The 19,948-nt window shown below is 39.2% G+C and overlaps 2 protein-coding genes across 2 annotated transcripts in view; both read left to right on the top strand.

The window, feature by feature from the left end:
- LOC100622606 (ATP-binding cassette sub-family A member 3-like) overlaps window positions 1–12,365 on the top strand; it is a 200,897-nt gene extending 188,532 nt beyond the window's left edge. Inside the window, exons 25-28 of the mRNA XM_021088375.1 lie at window positions 5,034–5,221; window positions 5,831–6,001; window positions 6,539–6,729; window positions 11,889–12,365. Coding sequence (XP_020944034.1) covers window positions 5,034–5,221; window positions 5,831–6,001; window positions 6,539–6,729; window positions 11,889–11,914 — 576 coding nt within the window. The 3' untranslated portion in view covers window positions 11,915–12,365. The remainder of the gene's footprint in view (window positions 1–5,033; window positions 5,222–5,830; window positions 6,002–6,538; window positions 6,730–11,888) is intronic.
- Window positions 14,682–19,948, top strand: part of LOC100524979 (ATP-binding cassette sub-family A member 3-like) — a 96,210-nt gene continuing 90,943 nt past the window's right edge. The window contains exon 1 of the mRNA XM_021086499.1: window positions 14,682–14,853. The gene's annotated coding sequence lies outside the window, so the exon portion shown is untranslated. The remainder of the gene's footprint in view (window positions 14,854–19,948) is intronic.

The raw sequence follows: 19,948 nt of genomic DNA, 5'->3' as shown, positions 1-19,948 counted from the left end.
ACAAAGAGCAAATTTGAAATCAGTAACAGAAAATTGATGTGTTACGTCTATGATAACACCCATAAACTATTAGTGGATATTCAGCAGAAACTTTGCCGGTCAGAATGAGTGGGATGATATATATTCAAAGTTCTGAAAGATAAAAACTACCAATTAGAATACTACATCCAGCAAATCTTTACTTCAAGAATAAATAAAGGAGAGAAAAAGGCTTTCTGGAGTTCCCTTTGCGGCTCAGTGTGTTAAGAACTTGACATAATTCTGTGAAGATGTGGGTTTGATCCCTGGCCTCGCTCAGTCGGTTAAGGATCTGGCATTGCTACAAGCTGCAGCGTAGGTGCAAATGCAGATCAGATCCAGTGTTGCTGTGGCTGTGGCAAAGGCCAGAAGCTGCAGATCCTATTAGACCCCTAGCCTAGGAACTTCCATAGGCTGCAGGTACAGCCATAAAAATAAAAAAATAAAATAAAAATAAAAAGACTTTCTCAAACAAAAATAAGGTAGTTTATCACCACCAGATCTATTTTACAAGAAATGCTAAAGGGAGCTCTTCAAGTTAAATGAAAGGACACTAAACAGCAACATAAAAGCATAACAATGTGTAAAGCTCATTACAAAAACAAATTGGATTACTATATCAGTGATAGGTAAATTTCTTTTAATTCTGCTATAAAAGTTAAAAGACAAAAGTATTTAAACTACTGTAATTATGTTAATGGGTAGATAATATAAAGGGGTGTCAATTTTTCTTTTTTTTCTTTTTTCTTTTTTCTTTTTTTTTTTAAGGGCCACACCTTAAAAAAGGCGAGGCACATGGAGTTTCCCAGGCTAGGGGTTGAGTTGGAGCTACAGCTGCCAGCCTACACCACAGCCACAGCAACTCAGGATCCAAACCACATCTGCAACCTACACCACAGCTCACAGCAATGCCAGATCCTTAACCCACTGAGCGAGGCCAGGGATTGAAATGGTAAAACCTCATGGTTACTAGTCGGGTTTGTGATGGGAACTCTAAGAGGCGTAAATTATGACATCAGTAGCATATAATGTGGAGAGAGAAGAGATAAAAGCAGAGAATTATTGTATGCTAATAAACTTAAGTTGACATTAGCTTTTAAAAGCCTCTTGGTAACTACAAAAAAAAAAAAAATCTATGGACATTTCACCAAAAAAGAGAAAGGAATCAAACCCTATCAATACAGAAACACAGAAACACAAAAGAAGACAGCAAGAGAGAAAAAGAGGGACAAAAGAACTATAAGACACACAGAAAAGTTAACAAAATGGCAATAGTAAATCCTTCACTATCAATAAATCTAAATGGACAAAACTTTCCCTACTCCCAGAAAAAAAAAAAAACAAAGAAAGAGAGGGACTGAATGGATGAATAACCAAGGTCCAACTATATGCTCTTTACAGGAAACTCACTTTAGATTCAAGGGTATAAATTGGCTGAAAGAGAAGAGATAGAAAAAGTTATTCTATGAAAATTATAAGAAAAAGAAAGCAGGAATGGCTACATTTGTTTCAGAAAAAGTATATATTAAGTTAAAAAACTGTCTTTAGATAGAAAAATTACATAATAATAAAGGGGGTCAATTCAATAGGATCATATAACAATTGTAAATACATATGCACCCAACATCAAAGTACCTAAGTATATAAATAAATATTGACAGATCTGGAAAAAGAAACTTATACAATAATAGTAGGAGACTCAGAAAAATGGATTGAACATCCAGATAAAAAATCAATAAAGAAAGAGTGAATTTGAACACTAGAGACTGAACTGACTTATCAGACATACGGAGAACTTTTAACCAAACAGCAGAAGGATACACATTCTTCCCAAGCACACATGGAACATTTTCCAGTTTGGATGATATGTTAGATCACAAAACAAGTCATAGTGATTTTTTTAAAACTTCAAAATATTATAGTATTTTCTTCTGATGGAAATGGAATGAAACTAGAAGTCAATAATAGCATGAAAATGGGAAACCAGGAGTTCCTATTATGGCTCAGTGGAAACAAACCCAACTAGTATCCATGAGGATGTGGGTTTGATCTTTGGCCCTGCTCACTGGGTTAAGGATCTGGTGTTGCCATGATCTCCCTACCAAGTTGAGAAAGTTACCTTGGAAACAAGGAAAAATCCTGGGAGTCTGCAAGGGGCCTTCTGGGTGAACATAGCACTGCAATTTGCCTAGGGAACAGAGGGTAATTTGAGAATCATAGCAGACAGTCTGGGATTCTGCAGGGGGTCTCCTGGGTGGGCAGAGAGCCATAATCTGCCTAGGGAGTAGAGAAAGTTATCTCAGAAGCAGCACAAACGATTCTTTGTCTTTTTTTTTTTTTTTTAGGGCCATACCCACGACATATGGAGATTCCCAGGGTAGGGGTTGAATTGGAGCTGTAACTGTCGGCCTACTTCACAGCCACAGCGACACCAGATCCAAGCCGTGTCTCCAAACTACACCACAGCTCTTGACAATGCCCGATCCTTAACCCAGTGAGCAAGGCCAGGGATCAAACCCTATGGATCCTAGTCATGTTCACTGACCACTGAGCCACGATGGGAACTCCCCTGAACTCTACAATTTCTGATGAGAAATCTGCTCATGATCTTATTGAGGATCCCTTGTATATGATGAGTCTCTTTTCCTTTACAGGTTTCAAGATTCTTTGCGTTTGGTTTTGGAAAGCTTGATTTTTGTGTGTATTGTGTTCATCTTCTTTGGACATCATTGACATTTTTTTATTATTATTAACATATAGTTGATTTATTACAACATTTTGTCAAGTTCTGTTGTACATCGAAGTGACCCAGTCACATGGACATCATTGATCATAATTGGATGTTTGTATTCATATAGTTCATCAAATGTGGGACATTTTAGTATCATTTATTCAAATATTCTTGCTCTGTTCTCTTTCTGAAAAACTCCTACAGTGCATGCGCTCATCCATTTGATGGTTTCTATGGTCTTATAGGCTCCATCTACTTTTATTTCATCTCTTTTGCTTTCTTTTTCATGGGCGCAATAATTTACATTGTCCTATCTTTTGTTGACTGATTCTTTCTTCTGCCTACTCAAATCTGTCTTTGAATCCTTCTAGTGAAGTTTTCATTTCAGTTAGTTATTGTACTTAACAGCTCCAAAATGTTTTTTCTCTTTAGGTTTTCTATCTCTTTATTGATATTTCCATTTTATTCATACACAGTTTTCTTAACTTTCTCCATATCTTTCTTTAGTTCTTTGAATACTTTTTAAAAGTATTTGTCTAGTAGGTTTACCATCAGCATTATTTTTTAGGGATAGTGTCTATTTATTTTCAATGAGTCATATTTTCCTGTTGGTCTGCATCTCTGTAATCAGAAGCAGCAATAAGTTATTAGAGCACAAATGCCCTACATTTGGAGGATAAGATCTTTTTGCTCACCCTGGCTTCCCCTAGCTATGTGCAAACTGCTCCAGGAACATGTACACACATGTCACCATGGTGCTGGGGATGCAGGATGGTAGATGCTAGTATATTAAGAGCAGAAATTGAAATTAACCGCAATTTATAGTCCAAGTATTCTCCTGGAATTCGCAAGATTTCAATAGACTACAAAATTCCAAAATAATTTATTAGACAAAATTTGCTAGTGTAATTTTTGTCCAGGTGAGTAGATTTCTTCATGCTTCCTACTCTGCCATCTTCCCAGAATACCCTGAATCTCTTTTACAGTGATGCAATATGTTAATACCTTAATTATTGATTTAAATTCATCTATTACTCTCTTGTTTAAAGTGGCCTTTTCACTACATCCCACAAGGTTCAAAATATTGTCCAAGAGGAACCGAGAGTGAATTAAGAATGTAGTCGTAGAAATTTATTTTGAAATTTGCAAAATATGGAGGTTTCTAAAATATTTTTGATTTTATTGTTGATTTTTAATTATATTTTTATAGATGACTATTATATAATTTTTATAATATGTTAAGGCTTCTTTTTTGACTGATAAATGACTGAAGTAAGAGCTAGAATCCCAATTTTGCTCACCTGCCATGTAGATGATTCTCACAAAGCCATACTGCATAAAATAGAGAGCTGGAGAACCCCACTTATAGTCCATCCATTTACCGCCACTACCAAAAAGTAGAAGGTCACCTGAGCCTATACCAGAAATCAATGTCCAGCCCCTCCTTCTATGATAGCCTTTGATTATGAAATCCTAGAATCTCATGGGACTAAACAAATGAAGACTTATTAGAGAAAATAGATACTAAATTTCAAAAATATCCATTTAGTTATTAACACTGGACTCCACAGTACTGATTTGTGTGTCTCTTTTACTTTTTAGAGTCACCAGAGTTTTCTTTAGGCTTACAATAAGTAAAGGTTGAGCCAATAGTAGACTAACTTCTTTATATCTCATTCCTATTCTTCAGGTGAATATGCTTCTCTAAGAGGTTCACTGCTATTTATTTTTGAATTAATTTTTATTTATTTCATAAATTGAATATGGCCTTTTTAGGGAGATAAGCTTATGTTAATAAAAATCCATCTTGGGAGTTCCCGGTGTGGCTCAGTGGGTTATGAACCCAACTGGTGTCCATGAGGATGTGGATTCAATCCCTGGCCTCGCTCAGTGGGTTAAAGATGCAGCATGGCTGGGAGCTGTGATGCAGGTTGCAGACATGACTCAGATCTAGCATTGCTGTGGCTGTGGCACAGCCAGGAGCTACAGCTCGATTCTATCCCTAGCCATGGAACTTATATATTCCTCAGATGCGGCCCTAAAAAGAAAAGAAAAAAATCTATCTGGACGCACACCTTTGCACACTTTTAATTTAAATTATGACAGTAGCCTCCAGTAGTAGTGATTCTCTAATCGCTGAGAAATAAGTTATTTGCAAAAACTCTGTGGGTTTTAACTTTAGAAGCATGGGCTGGAAAACTTCAGGTCTTCTATGCTACTCATATTTACTGTATGACCAGTGAAATATAGTTGACTTGTGTTCATCATTATTCTTTTCTTTTAGGTCAGATCAAAAATTGGCTATTGCCCACAATTTGACGCCTTGCTGGATTACATGACTGCTCGGGAAATAATGACTATGTATGCCAGGTTATGGGGGATTCCTGAGAAGCAGATTAACCATTATGTAAATAAGTCAATACAATCACTGAATCTGGAGCCATATGCTGACAAGTTTATCTATACTTACAGGTAAGATATACCAATGCTCTCGTTACAGATAAAATTGAGGCGCCCTCCTCTGTTTCTGATTTTTGGAAGCGCCACTTACAAACAGAAGTGCCACTGACAAACAGAAACAATGACTGGGAAGTAATCTAATGCCCTGTCAGTATTTAGATGCCAGCAACCAAGTAGACCTAATTCGTATCACATTTTTCCCTTGCAGAGGTGAAACTCACAATCCTGGTTCTATTGCAATATAGCCATTGAATTACAAAAGAGAGCATCTTTGTCCATTGTTCTTTGTTTCTCAAGTAAGGACAATGTGAAATTCTTTGTATTGGCCCGGTCATTATGTAGTTTATATATCTGGGAGGCTCGAGGAACTTTTGTAAACAAAAGTCACCTTTCTACCTTTAGAATGAAAATGATTTGATTTATATATATGGATTTGAGTTTGATGGTTTGTTTAAGTCACATGCAATAAAGCATTTTTAGTAAGTCTGCTATTCCCTGTGATTCAGTATTTTGGAACTAGGCAAATTGTTTCCTGTAAATAATGGATATGTATTAAACAGATGTTTTAAATTACTGTTGCATCTCTGTTTCTGCTTTCTGTCTCCTTCTTTGACTGTGAAGTGGAGGAAACAAACGTAGACTGAGTACTGCTATTGCCCTAATGGGAAAGCCCTCCGTCATCTTCCTGGACGAGCCATCAACTGGTATGGACCCAGTAGCCCGGCGCCTGCTCTGGAACACAGTGACACAGACCCGTGAAAGTGGCAAAGTCATCATCATAACATCTCACAGGTGTGGTTCACTGAGAGGCTTGGTTAAGGATTAGAAGAGCCGTAGTGGTTATGGTAGAGCATTATTTGGGGGTGCTAATATTGGAGAGTAAACTTGCCCGAGCATGTGAGCTTCTCGTGAATCCTAATGAATGGAATGGCCAAGGATCCTCATTGAGAGGCAAGAGCAGGAAGTTTAAGAGCTGTTCCATTTGAATATTTGGTCCCTTATGACTTATTAAAAAATTATAGTTGCTTTACAATGTTATATTCATTTCAGGCTTGCAACCTAGTGAATCAATATTTTTTATAGATTATGCTCCACTTAAAGTTGTTATAAAATATTGGCTATATTCCATTTGCTGTAAGATATACCCTATAGCTTATTTATTTTACTAATTTCAATTTGAAAATATCTCCATTTGCCATGATGTTGATGATGGCAGAAAAGGGTTTTCAAAGAGAGTCACAAAATACTGGATGTTTGAACTACAGAATTTCTTCCAATAGAGACTTCTTTTTTTAAGCTTTACATCATTCTGGTATTTTGTTTTGCTAGTATGGAAGAATGTGACGCTCTTTGTACTAGGCTGGCCATCATGGTAAAGGGAAAGTTTGTGTGCCTGGGCAGCCCTCAGCATCTCAAGAACAAATTTGGCAATGTTTACATCCTAAAAGCCAAGATCAAGATTGATAAGGATGAGAACAAATTAAAGGATTTTAAAGATTTTATGGCAACAACCTTCCCAGGTAAAAAGAACATCATTGGGTTAACATCATTATAAATGTGTTAGATCATATTTTTTGTTCTCATCATCCACATGCTGTTTATCTCCAATAACTATTTCTTGTGAATTATAGATGTTAATTGCATTTCCAATGCTTGCTATTTTAAACCTTTTAGGTATGGTTGTGCTAGGAAGTTTATACAAAGAATAGGTATGTTCACCAATCTCTTGAGTATTAACTAGTAAGGCAGTTGTAGATTAGAACTCTTGATACAATTTATATAGCTAAAGCCATATGTTTGATCACAATGCTCAATTGTTATCACATAATCTGTATAAGTCTGCTAAGGCTGCTATAATAAAATACCACAGACTATGTGACTTAAATGGCAGAATTTTTTTTCTCACAGTTCTGAGGTTAGACATTCAAGATCAAGGTTTCAGGAGGTCTGGTGATTCCTGAACTCTCCCTACTTGCCTTGCAGATGGCCCTCTTTTCACTGTAGCCTCAGCTTTTTCCTGGATGTGTACATCCCTGGTGTCTCTTGCTCTTCTTATCAAGATATTGGTCATAGTGGATTCTAATCCACTATGACCACATTTATTTCGAATTACTTCCTTAAAGGGTCCATGTCCAAACACAGTCAACTGGGGTTAGGACTTAGGCATATGAATTTGGCAGGAAGGGGTACAATTCATTCCATAACATCACTCATGAAAAGCCTTAAGTTTTTTTCCCCCTTGCACTAAAACATAACTCTGGTCTTTTGCTGTCCCAGTCAGGATAAGGAGTTGAAAATCAAACCAGAACTGCTAAGCTTTTCTCTCCTTTCAAGAGTAGCTGCTTCTTCACGCTATATTCAATAAGTTTTCTCTGCCTATATGGTAAATGCTAGAAACAACAACCGTTTCTGTCTTTACCTTTCTTTCCTAAACATAAAGCAGGAACGTGGTAAGACTTAATAATTCTGGTTTTGCATCTGAGTTTCCACTCTGCCAGGCTGAGCAAAATATCATAGAAGTTCCCATGGTGTGTCAGGCTGAGGAATTGAAAGTTTATCTTCTAGGCAGTGGAAAATAGCTTGATTGATTGCATAGTAAGAATGGAGAGCAGAAAATTAAAAAGGATTGGATGGTAGGGCAGATGTGAGGAACAGATGTGAGGGAAAAAGAATTACCTCAGTGTTAATGGTCTATTAAGTTCAACATTCACTTATGCTTTCATCCAGCAAATATTTTTGAGATATAGTCCATAAATCACTACAAAGAAAAATTATGACCAGAAAACTTCATTTACTATGTGCTGTCCTAGCAACTTGTTCTACTTGAAGCAAGGACACAACACCAACCAGAAACTTATCCTCAAGGATGTGGATACAAGAGTGTTCATGGAAATGTGTGTTTGAGGCATATTTTCAACTGGGGGTGGTGATTTCTCAGTCTTTCCTCACATTATCTTGAGAATGTAGCTATTCAAATATGACAAATCAAAAAGGAACTGATATGTAACTATACATAATCATTGATTTTTTTAAAAAGAAAATACTATAAGCAAAGGGCAGCTAAAATATTCATTTCTAAAAACTTACTACAGAAATGAGGACTATTTAAGATAAAGGATTCCACACAATCTCAAGGAAATTTAAGTCACTATGCATTCTTTTTGTAAAAACTGCAAATATGATGATATGATTCAGTTTCTTCCCTTTGGAAGAGTATATCTGAAAAGTACGCCTGATCAAATAACACTATGTAAAATGAAAACAAAAATATTTTAATCCATTTTTAGTTTATTTTTGTGTATGCTTTGAGGGTGTGTTCTAGTTTCATTGATTTGCATGCAGCTGTCCAGGTTTCCCAGCCATACTTGCTGAAAAAACTGTCTTTTTCCCATTTTATGTTCTTGCCTCCTTTGTCAAAGATTAATGGACCATAGATGTCTGGATTTATTTCTGGGTTCTCTATTCTGTTCCATTGGTCTCTATGTCTGCTTTGGTACAGGTAGCACACTGTCTTGATGACTGTGGCTTTTGTAATATTGCCTGAAGTCTGGGAGAGTTATGCCTCCTGCTTGGTTTTTGCTTCTCAGGATTGCTTTGGCAATTCTGGGTCTTTTGTGGTTCCACATAAATTTTTGGATTGTTTGCTCTAGCTCTGTGAAAAATGTCATGATTAATTTGATAGGCATTGCATTGAATCTATAGATTGCTTTGGGTAGTATGGCCATTTTTACAATATTAATTCTTCCAACCCAGGAGAATGGAATATGTTTCCATTCCTTTGAATCCTCTCTAATTGCCTTAATTAATGTTTTACAGTTCTCAGCAAATAAGTCTTTCAACTCCTTAGTCAGGATGTTGGACTTTGTCAAATGCTTTTTCTGCATCTATTGAGATGATCATGTGGTTTTTGACTTTTCTTTTGTTAATGTGGTGTATGATATTTATTGATTTGCATATGTTGAACCATCCTTGTGAACCTGGGATGAATCCCACATGGCCATGGTGTATGATCTTTTTTATATGTTGTTGGATTTGGTTGGCTAAAATTTTTTTTTTGTCTTTTTGTGTTTTTAGAGCCACACCTCCAGCAGGTGGAGGTTCCCAGGCTAAGGGTCTAATTGGAGCTATACTGCTGGCCAATGCCACAGCCACAGCAACCTCAGACCCAAGCCATGTTTGCAGCCTACACCACAGCTCACGGCAATGCCAGATCCTTAACCCACTGAGCAAGGCCAGGTATCAAACCCACATCCTCATAATTCCTAGTCGGATTCATTTCTGCTGCTCCATGACGGGAACTCCCAGTTGGCTAAAATTTTGTTGAGAATTTTTGTGTCTATATTCATCAAATATATTGGCCTAAAGTTTTCTTTTTTTGGTGGTATCTTTGTCTGGTTTTGGAATTAGGGTGACTAAATGTAATTATTTCTCTCAGGAAAAAAAATAAGAAAATTCTTTATTAACCAACATACTAAATAAAAGGAAGAGTAAAAATTAAAGAAATGGTGAGCTGAAACACTGAGCAGGACAAAAATACAAATCCTGGGATTAAATGCCATTGTCAGCACTTTTATAATTGTATTTAAATTAATTACCTGCCTTCTCTCTTACTTTCTCTCAAATGCTTACCTGTATTTCTGTTCAGTGTTTTCCTATTTTCCTCCTTTCCAGTTTCAATTTCCCCTGTACTTTCTGTACCATTTGCTCTCAATAGTTAAGTATTTCTGAAATGTTTTCTTAAAAAAAAAAAAAAAATCCTCTCCAGTGCTATCCATTGTCTTTTCATATCTCCCTATTATCCCGAAATCTGATTTCTTACCCTTACAGTTATAATTTAAGATTTTCTTTCCTAGCATCTATACAGTTTCTCCAGTGGGAAAAAAGAGAGCCAAAGATGGACCTCAGGTCCCCCGTGTTCAGTATGCTTCCTGGGAGGCCCTCTTGGGTCTAACCTCACAGGGATCACTGGGTGAATCTCTGGGGCTTTACCAAAGGAGAATGCAATAAAGACAGAGAAGAGAGCTGGTGCTTAAAACAACCGGCCCTCAGACCTTGGCAAATCCCTTTCCTCCTTGCAGCAGCAATAGAGCTAGTTTCCAGTGGCTCTGCCTATCTGCAGAGCTGAGCTTGTGGCCATGTCTGGCATGGGAGCTCAGAGGGGACTTCTGCCTGATTTGCATCTCCAACCCGTGACCTGTACTGGGTGTGGAGCCCATTCCCTGCTGACCAGAGAAGCCAAGTCAAAGGCATCTGCTGGGTCTAACCTCCAGTCCCCTCCAGTCAGGAAGCCTGGTCAGAGAATTCAAAAAGCCATGGAGCCCATCCCACAGCTGCACTTTGGCCTTATCCAACCAAAAAGCTCAATTGGCACCGTTGCCTTATTTGGGAAAATCTAGTCGGCTCTGTGTGGTTGGTTGTTATTAGGTTTCATTTTTTCAGATTCAAGTACATTTGCTCTAGCTTTGGTTTTGATTTATTTACATAGGCTACCGACGAATTCAAGCCACCTCAAGTCTAATGGCTTCTAGTTTGATTATACTATCATAAATTTTAAAATATTTAAAATCCCATTTAATTTAATTTTTAAGGATTTGCAAATATACAATGATAAGTGTATCTGTTTGTTCCACATTTGAAATGGATTCTACCTCTCCCACCTCAATTACCCCAGAAATTCTTATTCATCTGTAACGGAACATGGCCTGACCTTGGGGTTTACATGTATGATTTCTTCTTTCACTTGGCATATGATCATGTGAATAGCAAAGAGGCTTTGTCCGGCCCTCCTCCCCAGAAAACACACTAAACACGCACACTTGCTCACACAACTAGAATAAAAATTCTACCCATTTATATTCTCAGCCCTATGTTTGGGAATAAAGTCTTATAGTAACAGACGTTTAGAAGGCTCAGGTTTCACCCTTTGGGCATATGAGTTCACAACATTTCTGTGTGTGAAACCCCTTCCTCAGTAATTACTATGAACTCCCTCAAGTATAACCTACTACAGCAGGAATCAATCTGCTGAAAGAGTTAACTACATCATGTATATGAAAGAGGTAGGTTTGGCGATTATGTCCCTTTTTTATTAGCCACATCTCATCACCCCTCTGTTACACATGTACCTTGATAAATCCATATTTTGGCATTTTAAATGTAATATTTTAGATTCTGCATCTGTCCTATCTTTCCTTTCTTAGGTAGTGAATTAAAACATGAGAATCAAGGGATCCTTGACTACTATGTTCCCAGCAAGGACAACAGCTGGGGAAAGGTGACTGCAGAAGCCATGGCCTTCTAATATTACCTGCTAAGAGGGCACTAATGATGGGGAAAGTATTTGGCATTTAGTCGTGAGGACTGGGTGCCTGCAGGCATAGAAGCACCAGAGACTTTAGGTTACTTTTTAATGGTCCTAGGAGTTCATTGCTTCCGATTTTTACCTCCAAATCCCATTTTTGTCTATACTTCCATCAAGAGAATGGGGACAGAGACCTGCTTTCTCTCAAGGATCTATTTTATCTGTCATTTTATCTCCTCCTTCTGAAGTACCATTTGTCCTCTAACAGTAACTTGGCAGCAGTTGGAGGAAGTGGAGGAGAGGCTCATCGGGGTTGGGGGGTGGGGAGTGGAGGGGAAGACTGCATGGTAACTGTACTTTTTGTTGTTGCCATTAAAGATGTTTGGTATTTTGGAGGAAGCTAAAGAAGAATTTCATTTAGAAGACTATTCCATCAGTCAAATAACGCTGGAACAAGTTTTCCTGACCTTTGCTAACCCAGAGAACACAGAAGCTCATGGTTGAAAAAAAAAAAAAGGTGCCTTGACACTGACTTGCAACTCTTGACCCTGTGTCTTCTTTAGACTACTCTCTACTATCCCCGGATACAGAGAGAGGCATTCCTAAGGGTATATATCTTGGTGTAAATATATTTACTTAATAAAGAGTCCCCCAAAGGAGACCTTATGTCCCTTCTTTCTGGACTTACATGAGTGGACTGTATACTCAGCATGTACGAATCTAAAGACATTTGGTGAAATTTCTGTTTTCGATCCTAGAAATATGAAAGCGTAGCAATTATTAGGGTGAGGACAAGGACCTTTTCCCAAGTATTCTGTATATCTGAAAACATTCAGAAATGATGAAGCTGTCAGATAGGACATTCTGAAGAGAAAGTGCTTTGTGTTTCAGCAGCTGAGTTATAGAGAAGAGGACCATAAAGCCTGGAGCAAAAATCACACACACACACACACACACACACACACACACACACACACACACACACACACACCAGTCTTCTAGCAAAAGGAGTCTAAGATTGATATCAAAGTTAATGGAGATAAGTGGGCTATTTCCAAAACTCAAACCAAGATTCTACATTGTAGAGAATCTTTGCACTAAGAACATTTAGAGTCCAAGAAAGGAAACAAAATCATTCTTTAAAAACAGTATGTTTTCTTCCTTATTCTTGATGTACCTCTGATTAAGAAGGGAAAGAGGGAGAAACAAGGCATATAGAGAGGGAGACAGAGAATCTTCCTACTTCTTGTTTGGGCAGATGGAGTTCCCCCACAAGCAACATGAAAAATCTAATCATGTCTGCAAGATCGTGAGCAGATTAGTAGACAAGTGGGACAATCTTTCTCAAATTATAAAGTGGGAAAAGTCAGTGAAGCTGTTCTATTTTGGGTAGTTTGGGGGTGGAGATTTTTATATCCTTAACTGGATATTGTGAGTAATAGATGTCTAGAAGCTATTCTCTGTTCTGTTTTGTTTTTATTTGTTTGTTTGTTTGTTTTCTGTAATGTAACTTTCTGTAGGTTCCATTCCAATACCTGCCATAGATCTCTGACAAGTAATTTCGGTAATTACAAAATTTGTTTCCCAGGCTGGCCATCTTGAAAAGGGGAGAGGGAACTCATTAACTTTTTCCTTGCATCTTGTCTCCCAGTTGGCGTCATTAATGACCCTTTAAAAAAATTCTTCGTCTCTCTTTCACTCTCCCTCCCTATCACCTATCCTGCCTCTTCATCTTCCAGCAAGAAACAAACATTATGTGTCAGTTCCTCTACTAAGCACTTTCCACGCCTTGCATCATTTAATCCCATGACAACCTTCTGAGGTAGGTAATGCTGCCACTGTCCTCATTGTATATGGGATGCTCCGAAGGGTTAAGAGATTCACCCAATAAGCAAGCATGAATATCAGTGTCCCATCAAGAGCCAGGGAACCACAGGGCAATTTGAACAGGGAAAGCAAAAGGAATCATTATAACAGGGATTTGCTCTTAGAAGGTCAAGAGAACTCAAGAGAATACCCTATGGATGAGGGAAAATGCCCAAGGAAGAAAGGGCTCCTCCCCAAGGCTGGGATTCAGATCTTCTAGCAGAAGGTTTAGCTGTGGCTCACTTGAATGTGGGGAAGTTCATTGACCTTGGGCCAGGACGGTTCCATACCTCAGGGTACAGGCTGCCTAGGCTGGCTAACGGGGAACCACGGGCTGGGTCAGGCAAGTAGAAAACCCTTCTCTGGGGTTGTCGTTCCCAGGTCTGTTCTTAAAATACATTCACCTTCCTATTACCTCTTTGCTCCGCTTCCTGTAGGTATTAATCAAGTACAGACCTAAAGCTTAATGAGGTCGAAAAGAGGAAGGGAAAGAAACAACCCTTCTCTGGGGTTGTTGGCAGTGCTAAGAAGGGTTACCTCTGTCAATCCCTGGAATCCACATTATTGGCGGGTGGGGAGAGGGAAGTGGCAGGAAGGGCGAACCACAAAATGTCCCCATCTGCTGCGGGCTGCAGCAGTAAGAGCAAGAAGAATCTAAGAAAACACCCTTAACCACGAATAGAAGCCCTTTGTCCTGCAGTGTTCCTCCAGCGCCCCTCTCTTGGCAAAGCAGGGGAAAAGAATTCAAAACCTGTGATTCCTTAAGTTATACTGGAGCTGAGTATTTCTTTGGGGTCAGCCAAGAGAAGCAAGCATCAGTGAAAGGTCTGCAGGTGGGGTCAGATGGGAGGCTGGCGGGTCAGGGCAGAGAGAGCTGACTGTGCTGCAGGGTATTTCTTGAGCTGCACCGTCTAGGGCAGGGGCGGCACCCGCTGACAGGTTCAGGGTGGGAGCAGGGGAAAGACCAGAGATGAGGCTTATGCCCGACGATTAGCAGCCTTGGGGTGCCCGGCTGGTGGGGGTTTGCAGATCACTGTGCCTGAGCCTCTGGAAAGTCTCCTTTAAGCCGCACAAACCCTGGGGCGGGGGCAGCCCCTGGCTCTCCTTAAATGGCCCGCCGCCAGCCACCCGTCCGGCTGAGGGTGACCTTGACACGTGAAGGAGAGGGGAGACCACGAGATGTAAGGGATGATGGGCTGAGCAGGAAGGCGTTCTGTGGCTGCGGGGTGGGGACGTGCTGGGGACGAGGCACGTGGGCGCTTATGCTGGGCCGGATCGGGGGTGGCGGTGGGGCTGGAGGCAGCGCGCGCAGGTTCCTCCCACCCACCTGACATGCAACCCGGCCTCGATACTTCGTTGCGGTACTCGCGCGAAGCCAAGGCAACAAACCTGTTCCAGGGACGGTTGAGAGGGACGTTAGGAGGAAGCGCCCAGCAGGTTCAAGGGGCTCCTGGCTGTAGCAGAGGCATTGTGAGTGGTGAGTCCCCGGGACCTCCCTCGCTTCCTTTCCCACGGCTTGCGAAGAGGTGCTCAGGTCTCCCCCACTCCCCGCCCCCTTTCTCCCTCCCTCCCCACCCGACAAATCACAGCAGACAGGCTCCCAAAGAGACTTATTCGTAGTCCCCAAACACACACAGGCGCTCACCAGGACAAATTCAACACATGCACTCTTGGAAATTTTATTTGGGCTGTGCTAAGTATTTGAACGCGAGGGTTTTGGAAGCACGCGTTTTGGTACAAATCCAGACGAGTCCACAATTGATGTGCTGTCTGGCTTCCTCAGGTGGGGCTGCTATAATAGAATCCCATAGGCTGGGGGACTTTCAAAACTACATGCGTTTGTTTCTCACAGTTATGGAGGCTCAAGGCTCCCTGCAGATCCCTGCCTGGTGGGAGCCCAATTCCTGGTTCCTAGACTGGGCTTCTTACTGTGTCTACGTGGCAGAAGGGGCAAGGGGCTCTCTGAGGCCTGTTTGATAAGGGCACTGATCCTGTTCTTCAGGGTTCTAGTCTCATGACCTAATCCCCTACCAAATCTCCCACCTCCTGATGCAGTCACACTAGGGTTAGGCTATCAGTATATGAATTTTGAGGGTACACACACAGTCAGTTTATAGCAATGACCTAAGGAAAATTATTTGATTTCACTAGGCCTCCGTTTCCTCATCTGTAGAAAAAGGACACAATGGGTACCCATCTCAGAGGATGATTGCAATATTCAAATTACGAGAACATAGTTCAGTAAATAGAAAAGGGTGTGGGAGTTAAGTACTCCATTTGTCTTAGTTTCCCTCTGTCAAAGCAAAAATTGCACCAAAGTTAAACCAGGCAAGGAAGACTCCGTGCAAATCTATTGGAATAGGGAAGGCAAAGCAGAATTCGATCTGAGCTCAACTCTGCTGAAACAAAAAGTTCAGGAAGGTTTTCCAGGCTGGGATGAGATAGTGGGGAACGTACTAGAGGACTTTAGGGAAGAGGGTTTCAATAGAAGGTGTCGAGTTATTTCCTGAGTTTGCAAAAGTTTTCTCTGTGATTAAGCCGGTGGTACCCACTGAAGGTAGCTCCCACCCTCCCTAGGAACAGAAGCGCTATCTTTCTTTCTTTTTTTTTTTTTTTTTTTTTTGTCTTTTTGCCATTTTCTTGGGCTGCACCCGTGGCACATGGAGGTTCCCAGGCTAGGGGTCAAGTTGGAGCTGTAGCCACCCAGCCTACACTAGATCCACAGCAATTCGGGATCCAAGCCGCGTCTGCAACGTATACCACAGCTCACGGCAACGCTGGATCTTGAACCCACTGAGCAAGGCCATGGATCGAACCCTCAACCTCATGGTTCCTAGTCAGATTCGTTAACCACTGAGCCACGACAGGAACTCCGAGTGCTATCTTTCTTGACTGCATTTCAAAGGATGACTCCTCGTTCCTTAAGACATTGTTTGCATGGTGAAACAGGAAAGACTTTTCTTTTAAAAAAAGACTGACATGTATTTCAAAGACACAGAGAAATAATTTATAATTACAAGTTTTCTAAAGAAAATGGTTTAACAAAAGAGAAGTCACGACCTAGAGCCAGAGCCCGACAGAAAGTTAGTCAAGCTCATGAGAACTTTAAGGCTGTCTTGGTCACCTCATTTTATGCAGAGTAGGTGGAAGATATCTATATTTTATAGAATTAAGACCCTGTGTTCCATTCAGAACAGGAAATGAAGTAACACAGTGAATAAATCTCATTCTAGTCATTCAAGCCTGTAATCCAGTGATTCCTTTTCATTGTTCTTTTGAGCCCACACTTCAGTAGGTTGTCCTAAAATTTTTCAGACACTTTAGGTTCATGCGCCTTCTACCTCTTCTGCCATTCCCCCAACACCCCAGGGTTGCATCCAAGTTTGGGGGAACAGGGGCAAGAGTGCATTTGGTATTTAGGGCGTCAAAAGTCCAAGAATAACAGAAGTAAAACCATTGAATCATTGACTTAGTAGCCATCACTGAATTCCTAAAAGTTGGTTGTACACATGCCAGAAAGACCCTTCATGAGCCAGGAGCACTCAATCCAAAACCCAGAGTGACTTGGGTATATTGTTATAAAGCAGATTATAGAGTGAGAAGTCAGCGACTGTTTATTCTTATCAGTGATTGGTTATAAGAATCTTTTTATTTTTTTAAATTTTTTTTTTTATATTTTTTCTATGCAAGATGGTGAAGTTTAATATTATGCTTTTTTTTCTAATTATGTTCATAATTGTTAGACAGAGTTCCAGTACAGCAGATCCATTGCTATACATCGAAGGCAATTCTATCTATAAAAGTCCTATTTAACAGCTCTAAACAGTGTATTTTTTATTCCTTCAGAAGTGAATTCTGGATTCATAGCTCTCAACATTTTTTTGTTTTTTATTTATTTAGATTATAACTATTCATTGGTTTTTGTGCATTTTCTATCTTATTTATTTTTTTTTTTTATCATGCATATGATCAGCATGATTTTAGTGCATTTGTTTTTTTAATGCAATATTTACCACTGTGAGAAGATAATTGCTTACAGTAACTGTGTATTCTTATCTCACAGTATTTTTTTTTATTTTATTGCTATTTTATATTTTTTTTTTATTTTTTTTTTATTTTTTTTTTTATATACATTTGTATCATATATAAATTTTTAAGAAGGAATTGTTAATGCTTAGATCATATCAACGTGGGGAAGGAGTTTAAGTTTTGCTTAACTCATGCCAAAGGCATAAGCAAGAATTGACCCACATCAAGGTATAAATAAACTAAATCAAACTTTGTCTGATTAAACAGGTTTTGTCTACTCAGGGAATTTTCAAGACTGGCCTCCGTTTGTTTTTGATTTTGACAAGCACTATCAACAAAGTGCTGTCTATTCTGCCATTTTTTTCTCTATGTATGTATTTTTACAAAGAAGCTTTATATCACATGTAATATCTTGCAACTTTTTTCCTTTAATGATGTATTATCCTGCTATGAAAGTACAGTATTTATCTTCTTCTCTGAAACAGATGACTATGATTTAATTGAAGGGATTGCCACTATTTCAGGATTCCATCTGTTTCCACTTTCTTGTACTAAAACAAGTGTTCTAGTGAACATCTTTCTGCATAAATCATTGTTTTGCTGTGATTTTGTTTATGAACTCTGTTTCTATGTGTTTTTTCCTCTTTAAGCGTTTGATCTACAACACAAATTCCTTTGTTGTTGATGTTACAGACATGTACTGAGTGTCTTTTGCAGCTAGTCATAATATTTGTTCCTGCTGAGGCACACCCACCTTCCAGTGAAAAATTCAAGAATGGCATAGTTGCAGAGTTGGAAGCTGCATGAATTGTAAATTGCTATCATGCCATCGCCACATGAACACAATGCCTGCCATGCCATTCTGATTGTGGTTAGTCTTATATTGAGGTTTTTGGGAATGCATCTTTTATATAAATAATGCACAGTGACTAAGCTCCATGTTGTTTGAGACACAGGAAAATAAGATACCATCACCACCCCTGGGCTGTTTAAGGTCTGGTATCACTTTCTTAAAGCCAGAATTTATAGTTTTCTATCTGTGTCCAGTATAAAGGAGTTGTCATGATTTTAAAGACGTTTTCCTTCTTAAAATATACCATTTTTTCTTTCTTCTTTCTATGGCCCTGGCGAATTGTGTTAAGATCCACATGGTCTACACTTCTAGAAATTTCAGATGAATCGTAACACAGTAATTTTTGATCTCTCCCATAATAAAGCTGTTTTTCTCCTGAAGCATAATTTATATGAAAAGCTCAGATTTTGATCAACGATCTGGTCAGTTTTGAAACAAGTACAGCCCTATCAAGACACAGATAGTTTCGGTCGCACTAGAGAGTTTATTCTTGCCCCTTTGCTGTCAGCTACGTCTCTCTCCCTGCTCCCTCAACCACAAATATGATAGTGCCTTTTCTGTGAACTCTTATGAATGGAATGATGCAGAATGTACTGTCTTGTGTCTGTTTTTTCCCCTTACACCCCTTTGTGCACCTCCCCCCTCTGTTACTAGACTTTTGATCTGTTTTCTGTTTCCTATAATTTTACATGAACTTCTTGTGTATTCTGTGCAGAAAATCTTTATCAATGCATGTATTTTCTTTCTCTGGCTTGCCTGTTTACTTAGCAGTGTCTTTCAAAGAGGAAAAGGGTTTTTTTTTTTTTTTTTTTTTTTTTTTTTTTGCTTTTTAGGGTCACGTCCACAACATATGGAGGTTCCCGGGCTAGGGGTGGAATCAGAGCTGCAGCTGCCAGCCTATACCACATCCACAGCAATGCAGGATCCAAGCCACGTCTGTGGCCTACACCACAGCTCATGGCAATGCCGGATCCTGAACCCACTGAGCGGGGCCAGGAATCAAACCCACATCCTCATGGATACTAGTCGGGTTTGTTTCCACTGAGCCGTAACAGGAGCTTCCAGTTTTTATATTATTGAAGTCTAATTTTTTAATTTTTCCTTTATGGTATATACTTTGGGCATTCTACGTAACAAGTCTTCACCTATACAAAAGTTACACAGAGATTTTCTGTTTTTTCAAAAGTTCTATAATTTTAGCCATTTAGATTTAGGTTTGAAATGTGAAGGTGAATTTAATGGCAAAATGTATCCGTGATCTGTTTTGGGTTAATTTTTGCATATGGTGTAAGGTAAAGTCGGTCTCGTTTTTTCCATAAAGATAATTGAGCTGTCCCAGCACCATTTAAAAAGGTGCTGATTGAAGTATAGTTGATTTACAGTGTTGTGATGGTTTTAGGTTACAGCAAAGTGATTCAGATGATGTGTGTGTGTGTTTGTGTCTGTGTGACATATGTTTGTATAAGCATATATATATATATTAATTTTCAGATTCTTTTCCATTATAGATTATTATGAGATACTGAATATAGTTCCCTGTGCTAGACAGTAGGTCCTTGTTGTTTACCTAATTTATATATAATAGTGCATATATGTTAATCTCAAACTCCTAATTTTTCGCTCTCTATCCCCTCATTCCCCTTTGGTAACGATAAGTTTGTTTTCTGTGAGTCTCTTTCTGTCTTGTAAA

This window comes from Sus scrofa, chromosome 3, assembly GCF_000003025.6.
Source record: "Sus scrofa isolate TJ Tabasco breed Duroc chromosome 3, Sscrofa11.1, whole genome shotgun sequence".
In the NCBI taxonomy this organism is placed as follows: domain Eukaryota; kingdom Metazoa; phylum Chordata; class Mammalia; order Artiodactyla; family Suidae; genus Sus; species Sus scrofa.
This window is presented reverse-complemented; position numbering and strand designations above follow the sequence as displayed.